General features: G+C 42.4%; 1 protein-coding gene across 4 annotated transcripts in view; it reads right to left on the reverse strand.

The window, feature by feature from the left end:
* Window positions 1–8,679: 8,679 nt before the first annotated feature.
* Window positions 8,680–18,939, reverse strand: part of GRIK4 (glutamate ionotropic receptor kainate type subunit 4) — a 468,306-nt gene continuing 458,046 nt past the window's right edge. For 3 of the 4 annotated variants that reach the window (XM_082200947.1, XM_082200945.1, XM_082200946.1), the window contains 2 exons: window positions 17,970–18,088; window positions 8,680–9,205 (listed from right to left, as the gene is read on the reverse strand). In XM_082200947.1, coding sequence (XP_082057073.1) covers window positions 8,840–9,205; window positions 17,970–18,088 — 485 coding nt within the window. In that variant the 3' untranslated portion in view covers window positions 8,680–8,839. The remainder of the gene's footprint in view (window positions 9,206–17,969; window positions 18,089–18,939) is intronic. The other variant, XM_082200948.1, reaches the window with a different exon arrangement.

Raw genomic sequence — 18,939 nt, forward strand, 5'->3', positions numbered from 1 at the left:
AGTCCTGCAAAGGGCTCACGCCCAGAAGAAAAATTGTGGCTTCTTAAAATGTGGTGTTGGCACCTAAAAGCTTGAAATATATGTTTTATCTCCAACAGAGCCTATAGCTCTGCTGACACTGAAAAGGCTTGACGGAGGCTTAGGAACTGCATCTATATATAGTTGGTGCTTTCAAATGACTATAATGGTTTGCCCCGGTGAGAACTATACTCCAGAGATACTTCATCCTGTTTCTATGTATAGCATAAATTAAAACCTTCAATTGAAGAAGGCGGCAAAAAACATCAACAGAGAATGAGAAGGAGGGGTAGATGTTGGCTTTAAGCAGAGCAGAGGAGCATATTTTTTTATTACAGTGATTTATGTCCTGCATTTCAGAGAGCCAATGTGATTAGGACCTGGGAAGTCAGGGTTCAATCCCCACTCAGCCATGATGCTTTAGCTGAGATCCCTGCATTGCAGGGGGTTGGACTAGATGGCCATTGGGTCCCTTCCAACGCTTAAGATTCTATGTTTCTATGAAGCTCACTAGGTGACCTTGGGCCAGTCACTGCCTCTCAGCCTAACCTAACTCACAGGATTGTTGTGGGAATTAACTGAGGAAGGGGAGAACCTTCTATGCCACCTCGAGCTCCTTGGATAAAAAGGCGGGATATAAGTGCAATAAAATAAACAAAATAAAATACAAATCCTTTCAAGGTAGTTTACACATAGCATTAAATTACATATATTTAAAAACACAATAAGAAACATAATTGGGATCCTTCCCACGGGGTGGTTTGATGGTAGATCACTCTGTGAAGTAAGGGGAGAATTCAGCCCTATACGGTGGTTCAGTGCAGTACAGAATGGATTGCCTGTGAAATCTGCTCCTCTCTAGGGATTTATCACTGCAGGTCACGTCTCGAAAGGAGTTCCGTTCTGTATATTCAATCACTGCGTCTCTCTATCCCAGTCTAATTGATGGCCTCTTAAAGGTAAAGGTAAAGGTACCCCTGCCCAAACGGGCCAGTCTTGCCAGACTCTGGGGTTTGTGCGCCCATCTCACATTTATTGGCCGGGGGCCAGCGCTGTCCGGAGACACTTCCGGGTCACGTGGCCAGCGTGACAACGCTGCTCTGGCGAGCCAGAGCCGCACACGGAACGCCGTTTACCTTCCCGCTGGTAAGCGGTACCTATTTATCTACTTGCCCCCGGGGGTGCTTTCGAACTGCTAGGTTGGCAGGCGCTGGGACCGAGCAGCGGGAGCGCACCCCGCCGCGGGGATTCGAACCGCCGACCTTTCGATCGGCAAGCCCTAGGCGCTGAGGCTTTAGCCCACAGCGCCACCCGCGTCCCTGGCCTCTTAGGTGCTCTGTAATTGGTTTGCATTTATGCACAACGATATGTTACTATAAAAACTCCACTCTACAAATGCTTGTCCTGTCTTGCAAAACATTTCTCTGTTAAGTTTTTGTAACAGGGAATTTGCATGAGGCCTTTATGCCGCTATATGTCTGCTTTTTTTGGGGGGGGGAAGCAACAGTTGTTGTTTTTTCATGTTTGCCCTGTAATATGCATTCCTCACTGTTAACTTGTAAAGTGTTTTCCAATCAATCTGTCATCATAATAGCCTTTGTGAAGTCACTATTGTCATTTCAATAGGCTTACAACACCATTTACTTAAAAATAAATCCTCTTTACAATTATGATCATATCTCTAGCACTCCAGCACTTGTTCAGAGAGGTAGGAAACCAGTCATAGTGATAGCAGCAAGTTCTTTATCATACTTACACTCCTCTTTTTCCTCCGCAGTTCTCCACTGGAGCACCAATCAAGTCCACACCAATTTGCTTCAACCATCACCCGACACTTCCTGCTGATCAGCATAAAGGAATGTGCAATACACTGATATAAAGACTACACTCTTTGTGGTATTGTTGAATCTAGTGTTTCAGTGAAGTAAGTATCGTTCATTTCTGCTTTACATTGTAATGCCAAACCATGGTGTTGTGTTACATGACTGACCAAAACCGCACATTACACTAAACCAAACCGTAACTTAGAATGAATGCTGTCTCCAAAAGGAGATTTTGGGTGCTTTTATCTCTCTACAGATTAACCACAAGTTGTAAGCAAGGTTTGTTCTTGTATTATAGCTCATGGTTTGTCTGGAGAGACAAACCACAACTTTGGGTTCAGATGACATGATAAGCTAAACACTGGTTTAATGCACAGCAACCAAAGGGCTAGAGGAGCTAAGCAGCCACAATCTCCTCTCCAGGAGGACCTCACGCTTACACATTTGTGCTAAACCATGGTTTGGCTTAGTGTTACAGGCAAACTGAATCAGGGACTCAGGCTTCTGTAGACTCCCCTCCTCCACTTGTTATCTTTTGAGTTCTCTGCTTCATTAGTTACAACAAACATTACTTGGTTTGTGGCAGCAAATCGTATTAGAGCTGAACCAGCAAACAATGGTTTGCAATTTCCTCTCCATAGCAGGATTTCTAGCCAGTTTCAAACGGTGCTGTACAATTTTGATTAAGAAGGCAACTTCAGGTCCATGCTTGGTTTATTGGAAGCGGTAGCATACTAATGGTTTCATGCAATCCAGGAAGTTAGTAGGTTACAGAAGTACCTTGCTGGGTGGGGCTGTAACACTAGTTTCCAGGTAGATGGGTTGCTACTGCTTTCTGGGAGGGGGAGGGGTGAAGCAGTGTGAAGTCAGCAGAGTGCAAATGCACACATAGTAGCTCTGCCTCACCCAGAGAGCCAGTTCTGCTAAGCGGGGTAATTGAAGACCCCGATACATCTGTAGTGCTGGGACGGAGAACATCTGGACCTCAGATGTTGTCCAATTCCAAATCACATCAGTCCCAGTCAACAGTCAAGGATGCTGGGAGTTGTTGTCCAAAAATCTCTGGAGATCCATAGCTTCCCCATCTCTGCTGTAGCCCCCAAATATGGTTTTGTATAACCTTCACCTAGCAATTTGCACATGACAGAGCCTCGGGCTTGCCGACCAGAAGGTCAGTGGTTCGAATCCCCGCGACGGGGTGAGCTCCCGTTGCTCGGTCCCTGCTCCTGCCAACCAAGCAGTTCGAAAGCACGTCAAAGTGCAAGTAGATAAATAGGTACCGCTCCAGCAGGAAGGTAAATGGCATTTCCGTGCACTGCTCTGGTTCGCCAGAAGCGGCTTAGTCATGCTGCCCACATGACCCGGAAGCTGTACGCCGGCTCCCACAGCCAATAAAGTGAGATGAGCGCCGCATCCCCAGAGTCGGCCACGACTTGACCTAATGGTCAGGGGTCCCTTTACCTTTTTACCCAATAAGTTGGAGTAAGAAAGGATTTGAACATAGTAGAGTTACCTAATTTCCTGTCTAGCTAATCACCTTGTTGTTAAGGTACTGCTGCAAATCCAATAATGTTTCTTTATGTTCTTTCCAAATTATATTGGTCTGGGTTTAGAATCCAATCCTAATTATGTAGAATAAGATCTTTAACCAGCTCTTTATTCAGATCTATTCAGATAAATGAAATGCCTGTCAGTTCTATCAACAGAGAACCTGGCCTGTATTTGCTCTTGAGATCTTAGAAGTGAGTTGGTAGAAAAAGCAAATGAATGTACTGTCAAAAGGTAACCAAACAAGGTAGAGAAGAATGAAAAGAGCCTCTCTGTTCTTTCACTGTGTGAAAAAGGCCATTGTGCTGCTCTTTCTAAAACACCATCAAAGAAAGGGTTAAGTAGTCATTCTTACTAAATGTGCTGACCTAAATAGGAGGATCCGTCCCACCTCCCTTGTTATCATTGTGAGCTTTATCTCTTCACAGAGACTTTGGAACTGCAAAATGATTCTGGGATGGTAAAACAGAACCAGAATTCTCAGTAATTGCATCTGTGGAGTTCTGAGACAGCCCGCAACCCTCAGCAATACCCACAGCAATACATTAATGCATCTAGAAGTCAAGTCCCAGACCGGACCTTTAAGGAAAAATAATATCCCTTTAGAGCTGAGTGCAAATTAACTGGCCTGGAAATAAAAAACTCATAAAACATTCATTATAAAAAGGGTTTCCCCGGTATCTTAGTTATCATATGGGAGTCTCACCTAACCTGCATAAGAGCTAAACTTGGCAAAGCCCCAGGATGAATATTCTAATAAGGAACACAGGAGAGACTTAAACAGAGAGGAATTTAAAATCCTCACTTTATGTGCCTCTTGGTAATGGACAGCAGGTGTGGTGAAACAATTAAAAGAGATAAAGCAATTATATTTGAATTGATCTAATCGTCTGCTCCCAGTGGGATCTGGAAGAGATCGCTTACTAGAATTACCACTTTTCATCAATAGGTAGACATTCTGGGAAAGTGCATTTCAAGTGACAAAACCATGAACTTTATTTGCATGTGAGTGGGGTTGGTCAAAGCAAAGAGGCCATGGAAAGACTGCTTCTACTGAACTAAAAATCTGCCCCCATGGAGGGGAAAACAGCAGTGTGTGCCTGGTTGTTGTGTGCTCACCTGAAGCAGCTTTAATCCATCCACTAATTTCTCAAAATCTGTGTGAATTTTATTGCAAAACTCTGACCCCGAAGCACACAAAACAAAACACACACACACAAATTGAACTAAAAGTGTATAACAGAAAAGGAAACCTTACTGGTTTGTAAGGAAAGAAGGAAAAACCAGATCTGACTTTTAAATATTGTTTGAATCACCTTTGTACATATTCCTCCAATTCAGTATTTGCTAGTACAGGTGCTCCAGTCTTGGTAGTTGATTGGAAATGTAAACTTCAATTTACACAATTCTTAGGCACATCACTGGCTGCTAGAATTCGCTGCCTTTCCCCTGGCCCTTTTCCTGTGCCTTTAACAGCATTCTGACATGCAGAAAACCATCAAGTTAAGTTTTCTTGGCATGGAAATAAAAGGGATGGGAAAAGTTTGACCTGATTATTGTGGGTGTGGGTGGGGGAGGGAAGGGAAGCTGCTATTAAAGTGGAAAAAAATGGCAATCTTACTGTCTGCTTATTGTCTGACCGTGCTGACGTTATCCCAGATTTCTGATTTGTTTATAATGGAATCAGTTTTCTGAGTGCTCCACCCAAGGGCATAAACAGCCCACATGGAAATGGAGTAGACATTCACATACCCATCAATTTCATCAATCAGTTGTTAGATTTAATAAGCACCATGCTCTCTCCAATTTTTAAATCAGTGAGAACATAAGAGGTGGTGGAACTCAACATGAATGTCTCTGTTGTTCTCTTATAATGGCAATGGTGCCCACCTGAGAAGTGCTTGGACTGAGTTTTGGCTTTAAAAAAAGCCCCGAACCTGCTGAATCAGACCAAAGGCCTATCCAGTCTAGCCCCCTACTCACAACCAGAGCCTTTGGAAGGCCATAGGCAGGACGCATTGTTCCTCAGCAACTTGGGTTCAGAGGCATGGTTCTTCTGAACTTGGAGGCTCCATATAACAGTCGTTACTAGCTCATGATAGCCTTATCCTGCCAAATGGTTATGTGAATTCTTCTGTGCCAGGCAGTAACAAACTTAAATTGCTGTCCAGAGAATGGCACGGTCAGTGCCTGCACCCTCAGATCCACCAAAACATCCTTTAACTATTTGGCAAGAGAATGGCAGGTGGCCAAGCATATTCTCAGGTTGAAGAATGTCCTACAGGATCAAAGGATGAAGAACCAAAGCAGTATAATTGCCACGGAAAGGAAGGTACAGGTGCTACAGCTAACAAGTGTTAATCCAGTTTTTTAAAAAAGCAAACTGGGAGTACAAAAATCAACATCAATAATGCACTTCAAGTTGGCATGTGCCAACGTGGCCATGTACGTAGGCTTCCTCAATGTGTGATAGGGCTTTGGAGTGGCAAAAGAAATGGTGTGTCTTTCGTTGTCTGGCTTGTCTTTGTTCACCCCTGTGAAAGAAAGCTCAGATTCAATTATTCATGAGAACTCTATTTTTCCCTTTGGGCAATCTGTAAATAAATGTTAAAAGACCCATGCTCTTTTGATGAATATTCCCTGTTGCTTGTGCAAACGTGTCAGCCTTTAAATGAAACACAGCCATGCTCAGTAGAATTTCCCTTGTTGCTGTCACGAAGGTGGATGTGACAGCAGTTGGCATTCGTATGGCTGAGCAATGAGCAACGGTGGTGCTTCCTGAACATTTTAGGAGCGCAGTTAGTAGGACCAAAATGGACTCCATAGAGCAGGCATCCCCAAACTTGGCCCTCCAGATGTTTTGGGACTACAATTCCCATCATCCCTGACCACTGGTCCTGTTAGCTAGGGATGATGGGAGTTGTAGTCCCAAAACATCTGGAGGGCCGAGTTTGGGGATGCCCGCTATAGAGGAAGCAGCTACTGGGAGCTGTTGCATTCATGCCCTGTTTCCCTGGGGCATCTGATTGTCTACAGCAGAAAGCAGGATGCTTAATTAGGTAGGCCTTTGGTTGCTCTTTTCATCCTTTTAGGAAGAAATTTTAGTTCAGCTTTATGCAGAAGGTTTTTTTTAATAAAAAGTTCAGCTGGTAGGTCACCCTCACACGAAAAGGCTCTATCCATATTTGCACCAAAGATGTGCTGGTTATAACTATGGTTCTTAGTATGGTTCTATGATATCATTCCTCAGCTAGGCATGTGGAGTTCCAGATTGAAATCTCCACTCAGCCATGAAGCTCTCTGTGTGTGCTTGGGCAAGCTGCTTTTTCTTCTTTCAGGCTGCTTGACCTCCCTCACAGGGTAGATGTGGGGATAGCCTAGAGGTGAAAGAAGCATGTTGTACACTGCCATGAGTTTCTTGGGAGGAGAGGCATGAAATAAAAGTAATAACAAAATATCAGAACAGGGAAGTTAAAGTGCTTTCAGTTACTAAAGCGTAAATAAAAATAAAAGTTCAACACAGATCTCTCTTTTTTCTCATTCTGAGTTTGATGCCAACTGCCTGGGGTTAGAAATGAGCTTTCTCTGTGAGTGGGATAATCATAAGTGTTTGTTTCCTTTCTCTCCCCAAAGGCTTCTCTCGGTGCCCACAGCACTCACTGCTGTCAGGGACTTTAAATTTTTCTTGCCATATTAAGGATTAAAAACAGAAAGCTAAGTTTCCCTGTGTTTCACACTTACAATGCCATCAGAGATTTTTTCTTTTCTTTTCTTTTTGCTGTATTCAATATACCCCATTCACAGAGTTCATGTTAAAATAAATCCCAGACCAGTTAGAAGAACAACATTAATCTTTTCCTCTACCACTTCTAGAGTCCTTAACACAAGTATCTTCCCTGCCCGATCAGTGGCCACAATCCAATACAGAGTTAGGAACGCTTAAACCGACTGAAAGAACTTAAGAACACTTAGTGTTTTATTGTGGCCAATGACAATAGAATACTAACTTAACCAGTTGGCAAACTGCTCCAATGTGGATAGAAAGAATGGAATAAAGTGCATTAGCCATAGGCAACTACATAGCCTTCCCCCTTATGTACTGAGATCCCAGCTACCTCTGAATATCAAAGGTATAGAGGGAAAAAATCCTATATTTATATAGAAGGACATATTTTATTTCAGTACATTCAAAAACAAACCGGGGGGAAAGAAACCAAGAACAGGTTATTTGACCTGTGTTCATTTGTCATCACTTTGTTTTTCTTCCTTGTATTTTTACAATCAGGAATTGCATAGAATTGTCAATCAGGAAATCGAACTCCTCCCACGGAAAACCTGCAACTGCTCAAAACCGTTGCTAAGGATTTCCTGGCTGTTGGTCCATTCTTCTCATAGGTCTTCAAAAGACACCATGGACATTGCTGGTGTACCTTCACTCAATGATATTTCATAGCAAAGAAACCCTCTTTTAGAGAGATGATGATGTCTAGGTCATAAGTGAGTCTATTGAACTTGGGGGTGGTGATTTTTCATCTTAAGAACAGAGCTGATCACGGGCACACGTAAATCGTGAGGACCTCTCTCTTAACACAGTGTTAAAACTTGACTTTCAAAAGCTGACAACCTGGGATAGTTAAATTCTACCACCCCCTGCTGGGGGGAGAATACAGAATTCCACCTCCCCAACCTGCTCTCCTACTGGTTAGCTTTCTCAAAATGTGTACAAAGAAAGACCAATGTGAGCCGGGGGGGGGGGAGAGTTGTTTAAGAAAGCAAGACAGACACAGGAACCCTGAAATTCTAGCTGTTATCAAGGCCTCCAAGTTCAGTGTGTTAGTTGGTTTTTGGTATTTGTAACTCTTTGAATGGACTTTCTTTGTTGGTAGCTGCACTTATATGGGACTTAACCCTTCCCCTCTTCCGCAACCTCACCTGACCCTGGGAAAGTTGTGTGAGCTCAGTACCCGAACTCAGGAGTGCTGGATCCCTCTAGATCCTGAAGTTCCAACAATAAAATAAAGAAAATTATCCTCCCCACCACAAATTCCAAAAGAAAAGACCCCCCCCCAATGAAGAAGTCCTTGTGGCAATAATGTTTTTTCACCTGGTTTAGGATATTTGTGACTCTGGTTGCCACCAGCTCAGTGTGACTTGCTTACCCCATACCTCAAGTTTCTGAGGAGCAGGCTGTTGAGGAAGGGTCCTCTCAGCCTAGCTGGAGGGGCGTTCTCTTAACGTTTCAGAAAGTAGGTAGGTTAGATACTTTCTCATATAAGACAGGTAACAAAAGTTCCCATTGGGCTCAGCCCCCAGCCTAAAGCTTTGATTTGCTCTTGGCAAGCTGGGGTGCCTCTTTATTAATTTAAAAAGAGTTCAACACTGTGTACAAGTCTCATGTTCTGTAAAATGGAACATTTAGCTTCTTTTGCTGCCACCGTCTCCCCACTGTTTTACTCAGGCTCACTGCTGTTTGTTGCTTTCTCCCATTCCAAGCTCTCATCGCTTTGCACGGGGGAATCTGGCCCTGGCCGGACCCGAAGGCCTTGGAACCTCCGGCATTCTGGACACACCCGGATGTGTGTGCAACCCCGAGCGACCAGGACGGCTTCTTGTGCAAGTCTCTGTGCCAGCTGCTCAGGGTCGCCGCCACCACAGAGCTTTCCGTTGCTTAGCATGGTCGTGGTGCGGGCCCTCCGTTCTTCTTGTATAACCGGGCGAGTCCGTACGATCCCCCCTCGCCTCCGACGGGGGTGGAAACTGTCCTTGCAGAGAATGATGCTACGCAGCTCTGTCACCATTTCCTGGCAGACGGATACCTATCAGAGGACCAAGAAAAAGAAGAGCTGTTTCAGAAATATAGTGCCCCAAGGTCACTGCCCCCTCTATCTTTCTGGTTTCCCGGGGGCTCTCTCAAATGTTCAGTAACCCTTTCTCAACAGCCTGCCTGTTTATTATGTCACTAGACAAATGTTTTTCTTTGTTTCCTGGGGAAAACTGCTGGTCCATCTTTGGATCCTAGGATCCTTGCGACAACATCAGAACTGGGGTTAATCATCCGCAGTTGAACATCCCTGTTTGGTTTAAGCCTCAATAACACTTTGGTTTAGTTCTTACTGGGATGATGAATCTGTGTCTGTGCTGCACTACTTTACTCACGGAATGCTCTCCCATGCAAAAAGAATAGATGTCCCTGCAATGTAGAAAACTAGATGGAGACAGATTCAAGTCTAGCTTTTGTACTAGCTTTCTCTGTGTGGGGTTTTTTTTTTGTTTTGTTTTAAATGAAGGAACATTCGGTCAAGGGGTGCAGCCCAGATAGAGGTTTACTCACATCAGTGAGATGTGAGGACTAGGTCTTGGTTTCTTCATGGGTTCTAGAATTGGAGGTCTTAAGCATATCAGCACTTGCCCTGGAACCTTTTGCTGCTCTAAGCTCCCTCCCCTTCATTTAGTAATACATGAGTTTTATGTCTCGGTTACATATTTCCAGCTTAATTTTATTTATTTTCTGTAAGCAGATAACACACACAATGATGTCACATGAATCAAGGCATTTTCTACTTTTTGAACCAAGTACAGTACATGTATATTCGACATGACGTGAAAATGGAAGGACTTGCATGAACCAGGGGAAAATCACAAAGTAAAAATCCAAATTATTTCCCCGACTTCTACTAACAATAATAACCATGTAATATGCCTGTGAAGATGGCGACAAGTAAGGCTGCTTGTCATCGATCTCTGCGGTATGTTCTAGTTTCAATTCGTTTTTATCTGAATAGTTTTAAAGTCATTTGGCTCAGCAGTTATTGTTAATCGTTACATACAACCAAGGAGCTTATCTGTTTTACTTTTAGGTGGGCTTAAAAGCCATACATTTTAATTGGAGGGCAGGCAGTAAGAGAGCAGCTGTTTTGGCTCAGTATTTTTAACTGATAAGAAACACTTAGAACAGGCATCTCCAATCTGGGACCCTCCAGATGTTTTGGCCTACAATTCCCTTGATCCCTAGCTAACAGGACCAGTGGTCAGGGATGATGGGAACTGTAGTCCAAAACATCTGGAGGGCAAGGTTGGGGATGCCTGACTTAGAAGATCTTCTTGACTGAAGGATACACTGCAGTTTTAACAGTTTTATCATGGTTATTACACAAGCACAGACCCACAGTGCTTCAGATAAAGCATCCAGAACTTCATTGCCAAACTTAGTCCAGAAATCTATGCTGGACTACTGTATCTCAGCAAGTGAGACAGAAGTCTCTGTGAAATAATTGTGCCAACATGTAATTAATATGTCTTACATAGACAGCCCTGTCCTCTTCAGTATTTCTCAACCTTGGGTCCCCAGCTGTTTTCAGACCACAATTCCCATCATTCCTACCCACTGGTCTTGCTAGCTACGGATGATGGGAGTTGTAGTCCCAAAACAGCTGGAGGGACAAGTCTGGGGATGCCTGCCCTACACACATCATGTTTATCCTTGGGAAATGCCTTCTCCCAAGTGAGAGCTTTTGCTACACATTCCTCTAATGAAATCTTAGCTAACTGGTCGATCGATCCAGACTTGCTAGGAGCTGATATATATGCTGTAAGGCAACCTCAGCTTCTTCCGTACAACAACATGCCAACTGTGTAATAACAGTCTTGGCATAATAGACTTGGCCACAACAGAGACTGAAACTCCCTCACTGTGGGAACTTTTACGCAACCAATGTCTTCTGTCTAAACAAACAGCAGAGGGAATCTTTAGTAGAACTGATTCATTGGAAAAGAAAGTTCTGGGTTTGAATGCCAGAACTGGTATACTGGTCGGGTTAGTGGAGACAAGAATTCTGACAGTAGCCCTGCAAGATACCTACCAGCAAAGAAACTAAAATTAGAGATGGTTTGAAGGTACATCAAGATGGGGATAGGTCTGAGTTTGCTAAGTCCCTATCAGATTCAGTAACAAAAAGGTTAAATGACATCTGTCAAGATTAGAACTTGAGCTCAGAAACCTGCTTTTACACTAATATGAATCCTCAAGAGGTGGACTTGGGGGAGTTGTTTTCCATTCTTAACTTGACCCCTTCTGATCCAAGGCTACTGATAGTGGATGAGTATGCTGATAACCCACTTGCTACCTTCCAAGGAAATGATCTTGGGCTGTCACCTAATCCAATTTGTTTAAACCCCAATCTGGCATCTTTTGATGGATCTGAAGACTTCAGGTCAGCACTCTACATTTCCTGCTCTCCAGCACAGAAGAGAGGAAAAGGCAGTAAATCGTCCTACCTGGACACTGAGGTCCAGCGCCGAGGGCCTTCTGGTGGTTCCCTCACTGCGAGAAGCCAAGTTACAGGGAACCAGGCAGAGGGTCTTGGTAGTGGCACCTGCCCTGTGGAACATCCTCCCACCAGATGTCAAAGAGAACAACAACTACCAGACTTTTAGAAGACATCTGAAGGCAGCCCTGTTTATGGAAGCTTTTAATGTTTGATGCATTACTGTATTTTAATATTTTGTTGGAAGCCGCCCAGAGTGGCTGGGGAAGCCCAGCCAGATGGGCAGGGTATAAATATTATTATTATTATTATTATTATTATTATTATTATTAAATACTGGGAAAGGTAGTGAATGAGAAAGTCCAAATTCCAATGATAATACTTCGAGAAAGAGTTCCTCAGATGTTTTACAGGTAATCATTCATAACTGGCCAGTGAAGAAATCCAGCGGTATAATGAGAAAAGTCTGAACTGCAAGCAGGAATTCAAGCAAAATGCAGGTACTAGAAGAAATATGCCCAGGTTAGAGACCCAACACTCCTACCCTGCTAGCAATCTATTTCCCGGAAATCAAAGGGATTATCCATCAACAAATGCTCAAGATAAGCCCAGGCCTAGGGGTTATAGAAAAAGAAATTATTATACCTTCAGCTCTCCTTTAAGATATCATAACTGACTAGAAAACATCCAGAAAGGTCTTAACATTCATTCCTGGAACCTGGCGGGTTGGGATAATAAAAAGGCGGATAAAGATTGAGCAGCGATATTCAAGAGAACGATATAGTAATCATCTGACAAGCTTGTGTCAACTTTTTATGAACAAATCTCCAAATCTTGTTGATGTCTTCCAGCAAATTGTCACAGAACTCAGGCCCTATTTGATAACTTCTGCAATTACTAACTACACACAATCAACACGCCGTGGCTGGTTTGACGGTCAACACAAGGTGGCTAAGAAAGTTCTGGCCAGGCAATTAGGGATTCGCATAAGAAGCCATGAGAGGAATCCATGGAAAATTCTATCTAACGTAGATTGGAATGCAAAAGTCTGCTCAAAAACAAAAAGGTGTATATATGAAAACCCAGTGGCAGGAATTGGGACTAGCAGTAATGGAACAGAGGGAAGATGATTTCTATGAACCAGTGGCCCGGGGTGTAAACAAAGTGATCATCATAGGAAGCCTCAATTCCTAACTCTGATTGGGTTAAATATTTCTCCAATACATTTGGCAGTTATTCTGGGCAATCACATGTAGCAGCAGTGTATGGATTTCTCAAACCTACCAAAGCATTGTAATGAGATAAAAGCCCTTATTTCCTACCTGAAATCAAATAAAGCTCAAGGAGAAGATACACTTTCATCCAATCTCTATAAGGAATATATAGAATGGTGGGTGCTTATCCTGGCTGGCTTGTTTACCACAATAAAAAACACGGGACAAATGCCCTCTGAATGAAAAAATGAGAATTGTTTCCCTGATTTAGAAGAATGGGGTTAGAAATGATCTACAAAACTATTGGCCAATTAGCTTGTTAGACATCTCCTCAAAGCTCTATGCGTGGTATCCTCTTCAAAAATTATCAGATTGGTTGCAAAATAACATTATTCATGAAGAACAAGCAGAATTCAGAGGACACAGTACCAGTGATGCTTTACTCTGAACCATATTATAAGGAAATATACTAAGAATATTAAGAACAACCTTTATGCACCCTTATTGATTTTTCTGCTGCATTCAATTCTATTATTTGAAAAAGACTGGGAGAAATTTCAGATTGCCAACATTGACAGCAGACGTCTGCTATTGATTCGAGAACTATGCAGCAATGCAGAAATGAGGGTCATGGTAGGTTTAAATGGTGGTATGACTGATGATTTTAAAAAATCACGAGGAGTGAAGTAAGGTTGCATTTTGGCTCCCATGCTTTTAAACCTTTATATTAATGAGTTGGTGCCATATTTAGCCAACACATAGAATACTTGGTAGTACAGATAAAAATAAATCACTTCATACTTATTTAGCACCTTTGAAAATTGCATGCTGTTTTCTGCAAAGCTTATACAATAGTGGCCGTGTTAACATAATATCTCCTGCCTTTTCCCCAGCTGCCGCCAACTCTCATTTGAAAAGGGAGCTTTTCTGTTATCATAAGCGTTCATTCTTTGTCCACACAGTATATATTGGGCACAGCAGCTCCCTTCCAAAATCCAGCAATATCCATTTTTGCTGCTGAAAGCAAAAAAAAATGCCAAAATGTTTTTATAACAAGTTGGTTTTTTTATAATTCCCCAGTGAGCTGAACAACACCATGGGATTTTTACGGTACCTTATTGTTTAAGACATCCTCTGGCTCACCACCACAGAAAAGCTGTTATTTATCACATGTGCAATAGTGTGCCTCTGGCTTTAAAGTCTTCCAAAGAAGCACTATAATGGTTCCCCCCCCAAAAGCTCATTTTAAGATGTATGAGATTCTACAAAATACTTTCTGTTCCCTTTGCACACCATAAATGTATCTTATCTTATTCTCTACAACACTTAGAACTTGTTTCTCTTTTATTGAGTGTCCAAAGTACCCCATTCTCACCATCCTCTCATCAATGCAACAACTCTGGTAAAGAAGTGAGTAGTTTTGTCCTCATATTGCAGATTGTTTCAGGAGAACTAGTGACTAGCTTAATTTGTGGAAATTTCCTTGAGAGCATTACTTCATTTTCTCCAATCGTCCATTCATATACTGGTTGCTTGCATGCTAAAGGTAAAGGTAAAGGTAAATGGCCTACTCTGGGGTTGTGGCGCTCATCTTGCTTTATTGGCCAAGGGAGCTGGTGTACAGCTTCCGGGTCATGTGGCCAGCATGACTAAGCTGCTTCTGGTGAACCAGAGCAGCGCACAGAAACGCCGTTTACTTTCCTTCCTATTTATCTACTTGTACTTTTGAACTGCTAGGTTGGCAGGAGCAGGGACCGAGCAATGGGAGCTCACTCCATCGCAGGGATTCGAACCACCAACCTTCTGATCGGCAGGTCCTAGGCTCTGTGGTTTAACTTACAGCGCTACCCGCATCCCTGCTTGTATGCTACTGAGCCCAAATCAAGGAGTTAACGTTAATTTTCAAAGCCCCAAATAACTTGGAATTGGAATACTTGAAAATACTGCCTCTCCCTATATCACCCTATCTGGACCCTACCTAAGACCTTCAGGAAAGACCCTTCTGGAGGGACCATCACTAGGTGTGGCGCATTGTTCATTGGCTCGGAAAATGGTTTCTCTGTTGTGGCACTTGGGTGATGGAATCCTCTTTCCTCCATCCGGTGCTATTGCATATGGCATTATATGGCATTATATGACTGAAGATGGACCACTTCACCCTGACTTATGGACTTATGGAGGTGACTGATCTGTGAGCTAGCTGTAATTGAGGAATGCTCATCTATAGGTTTGGGGTTGGTTTTAATTTGTTATACAGGCAATGACTGATTAATTCCCATCTGGAAGATGTGTGATCACATGCATGGTGCTGAACCCAGCAGTGATTGAAAATGCCAGAAAAAGGATGGAACGGGGGTGGGGCAGGGGTACTTATAAGCTCTCCACTGACACATGTTATTGTCAGAGGATGGAACACCTACATAAAATGGTTGTTGACTATACTGTATTTTTCATAGTTCTAATACATGGGTAGGCAAACTAAGGCCCAGGGGCCAGATCCAGTCCAACTGCCTTCTCAATTCAGCCTCTGGACGGTCCAGGAATCAGTGTATTTTTACATGAGCAGAATGTGTCCTTTTATTTAAAATGCATCTCTGGGTTATTTGTGGGGCCTTCCTGGTGTTTTTACATGAGCAGAATGTGTCCTTTTATTTAAAATGCATCTCTGGGTTATTTGTGGGGCATAGGAATACGTTCATTTTTTTTCCTTTTCAAAATATAGTCCGGCCCCCCACAAGGTCTGAAGGACAGTGGACTGGCCCCCTGCTGAAAAAGTTTGCTGACCCCTGTTCTAATATATATGCAGCTATGTTTGTAAACTATCCTGGGATCACATGTGATAAAGGGGGGGGGGGTTATAGTGAATTATAACAAAAAACAGCAACATCACACTGTCATTTCCTTTCTAAATATATTGACTTACATTTGTTAGCACTATAGAGCTCAGTCAGATAATTTTTGGTGCCAAGATGAGCTGCGTCCGTATTTCCTGGAAGCCCTCCCCTCCCCAAAACCCCGTCATTCCATGTTGGTTCACTACAATTTACAGCCCCAATTATCTACAGCTTCAACGTTTTGTGTTTGTTTGAAAAATAGCCCTTGTGATTAGTAACAATGACATCACCATACAACCAATCATATTTCGCTACGTGCTGATATAAGTATGGGCAGACAAAGCTGTTTTAGAGTAAGGGCATGACTTTTGCAATAGACATCACCCTTGCTCTGAACTAGATTCATTTGCTTGTGTCATCAGCACGCAGCCAAGTATGACTGGCTGTGTGGTAAACAAAATAAATGTATTTCAAACAAAAATCATTCCCAATCTCTCATTCCATTACAGAAAATAATCATTAAAAGGGTCCATAAAAGATGCCCCAAAATGGCAGATACAGGTGGGAGGCTGGGGAAAGGGGAGAAAAATATTTGTAAAACGCACCTATTATGGTTCTGCCCTAGTTAACAGGGAAATATCTAGAGCTAACTTGGCTTGTCAGCTATCCAAAGAAACATATTGTTACCAGTATGTGGACTTAGAAAAAAGTTGGTGCCTGTTAGGATGCCACTAATTAGAATGTACACCTCAATATGTACCTAGGGGTTTAATTTTTTTTTTAAAAAAGAAATGGATTTCTTTGAAGTCCAGTGCTATTCTTAGTTGTGCCAAAATGTAACACAAAACATATGCATAGAACAATATGTACATTTCAGTCAGATCTGGTTTTATATGAAATGGACATGTAGTAAGTAATGTGAGAAGAAACATTAACATAATTCATCATAGTAAAATGAGAAAAAAGTCTCTTGGTGCTGACACAGAGAAGGCACTTAGTCATCTGAATTGGCAGTGTTTAAAAGCAATGTTAATTGTAATGGAATTCAGCTCCAAATTTATTGGAATGATTAATTCTCTATATATTCTGAGGCAATTGTGAATCACGTATTGTCAGTAATTTCTTTTGAAAAGAGGGAGAAAGCAGAGATGCATTCCTTCCCTGTTTTTGTTTAGTAGTTCTGTTTGTACCCTTTGCTCCTGAGCATCGTAAAATAGTAGGTTATAGCAGTAGCTTCAAAAACATGAAAGAACAGCCAGCTTGCAGATGATACCACTTTAATTTAGAGTAGCTATATTTCATGAAATCAAGACAGAACTGAAGGAATATCAGCATATTTGAAGCAGCAACGTTAAAGTCAGTAAATCAGAATCATTAGAGACATATAAGTAGCTTAAAATAATATGTCAAGTATTTCATGTAAATAGTTAGTTACTATATGCTGGGATAAATATATCTTTTGATGAGACAAAAATATTTAGTTTAGTTTAGTTTCTACTGTTCCATGCTCCCAAACTCATGTGTGGGAAACTACAACTCACCACTCCCATGTACTAGGAAATTCATCATCAGTTCTACAACTTGGCTTAAATTTAAAATCGATTAAGAACTAAATGGGCCAACATTGGACGATGAGCCACTGGTCTGATCCAGCAGGCTCGTCTTAGGTTCTTATGTTTGTAGCTTCTTTTTCATTGGCAAAAGATTGGGAAATGTGAATACATCAAAATGAATGTGGAATGAGGAGATCAGCAAATAGGTAGCCATCTTGGTTTCTGGCAGTGGTATTCTATGAACTACTATTTTCAATTCTATTCCATCAACTATGAGGGCCACTTCATATGTTACACAATTTTCAGCACAAAAACTATGTTCTCCTGCAGAGTGAAGCCACGCTTAATAATGGAGCTTAGCATATTGGACCGAAAAGGGGGAAGGGGGAAGAGACTGGCGTACAAAATGACCTACACACAGATTACACGCCTGTTCCTACACGGAAGTGCTTTCCATATTAGAAATGTACCACAATGTCTACCATTCACACTGAAATACCAAAGCCATATTTCTTTATGCCCATATCCAGATTATTCACAGTCTTGTTCCAAGCTCCACCACTGCATTTTCATAGGAGACATCACTCACTAAAACAATCAGTCTTATTTAGGATTTTCGGTACATTTGAGAACCCATCAGATTGTTCGCTTGGTACCCAACAATTGTGAATCACGCTTGATGAAATGTTAGAATGTACACCTGGCGAAGGCTTACCTCAGAGTGTTCAGAGTGTCGGAGGTTCCATAAGAACTCAAGCATTGCCATAAAAATCGCTACGATTAAACCACATATCAGAACCACAAAGATTCCACCTATATTCTCCATTCCTAGGCCTAAAAAGCAAAACAAAGAAAAAATAGGAAGAACAACAATATTAATATGCAGGGATCTTTTTTCAGCTTGAAATCAGTTCCGGCACCTCTCAGGTGGCCGCCATTGCCATTCTAAGAGAACGAGGGAGGTGTTCATGGTGAATACTGGCATCTGTTTTTCTAGAAAAATAGCACTGTTAATATGTTAGGCAAACTTTTAAGGAACTATTTCTTTATTTTATTCATTGGGGTGAATGGGCTGATCTAGCCCTTGGCTGATTGGGATCAGGCATCAAGCTGACCGCTGCAACAGAACCTTACTATTCTGGTTTTACTGTCCAAAAATAGTGACTCAGGTGTTGCCGGAGAGTAAGCATCTGTCTTGGCTCAAACCATTACTCTTTTTGTCTGAATGTGAGCTAGCAGAGACCTAGCTGCACAGGGCAAACTAGGAGCTGTAAGTGTCCTGATGAAAGCTCTATCAACAGGTGGATTTAGGGCAGTGTGAGTAGTGTGGTCCAACTGAGGGTGCTTTCTCAAAGCCCTGTAAGTGCTTGCTTGGCTTTGGGAAGGAGGCGTGAAGGCTCTGACAGGGTCCTAGAGTCCTACTCCCTCCTCAAAGCCAGGCAAATGCTTACTGTCCTCTTGGAAGGAGGTAGGAGGGTCCTAAGACCCTGCCAGAGCCTCACACCTCCTTCTCAAAGTCCCTGCTGGGGGCTGCTGGGAGGGCACTAGATGGCCTTGCACGGAGTGGCTTATTATCAAATTCCGCCCCTGCTATTGATGTGAACAAGGGAATAATCCTGCCCTCCATTCAGACATGCTTAGACACACCTGTGTCAAGTGAGCATGGTAACACAGTGCTGCCTTGG

The sequence above is a fragment of the Podarcis vaucheri genome, assembly GCF_965113315.1.
Source record: "Podarcis vaucheri genome assembly, chromosome: 15".
NCBI classification, from domain to species: Eukaryota; Metazoa; Chordata; class Lepidosauria; order Squamata; family Lacertidae; genus Podarcis; species Podarcis vaucheri.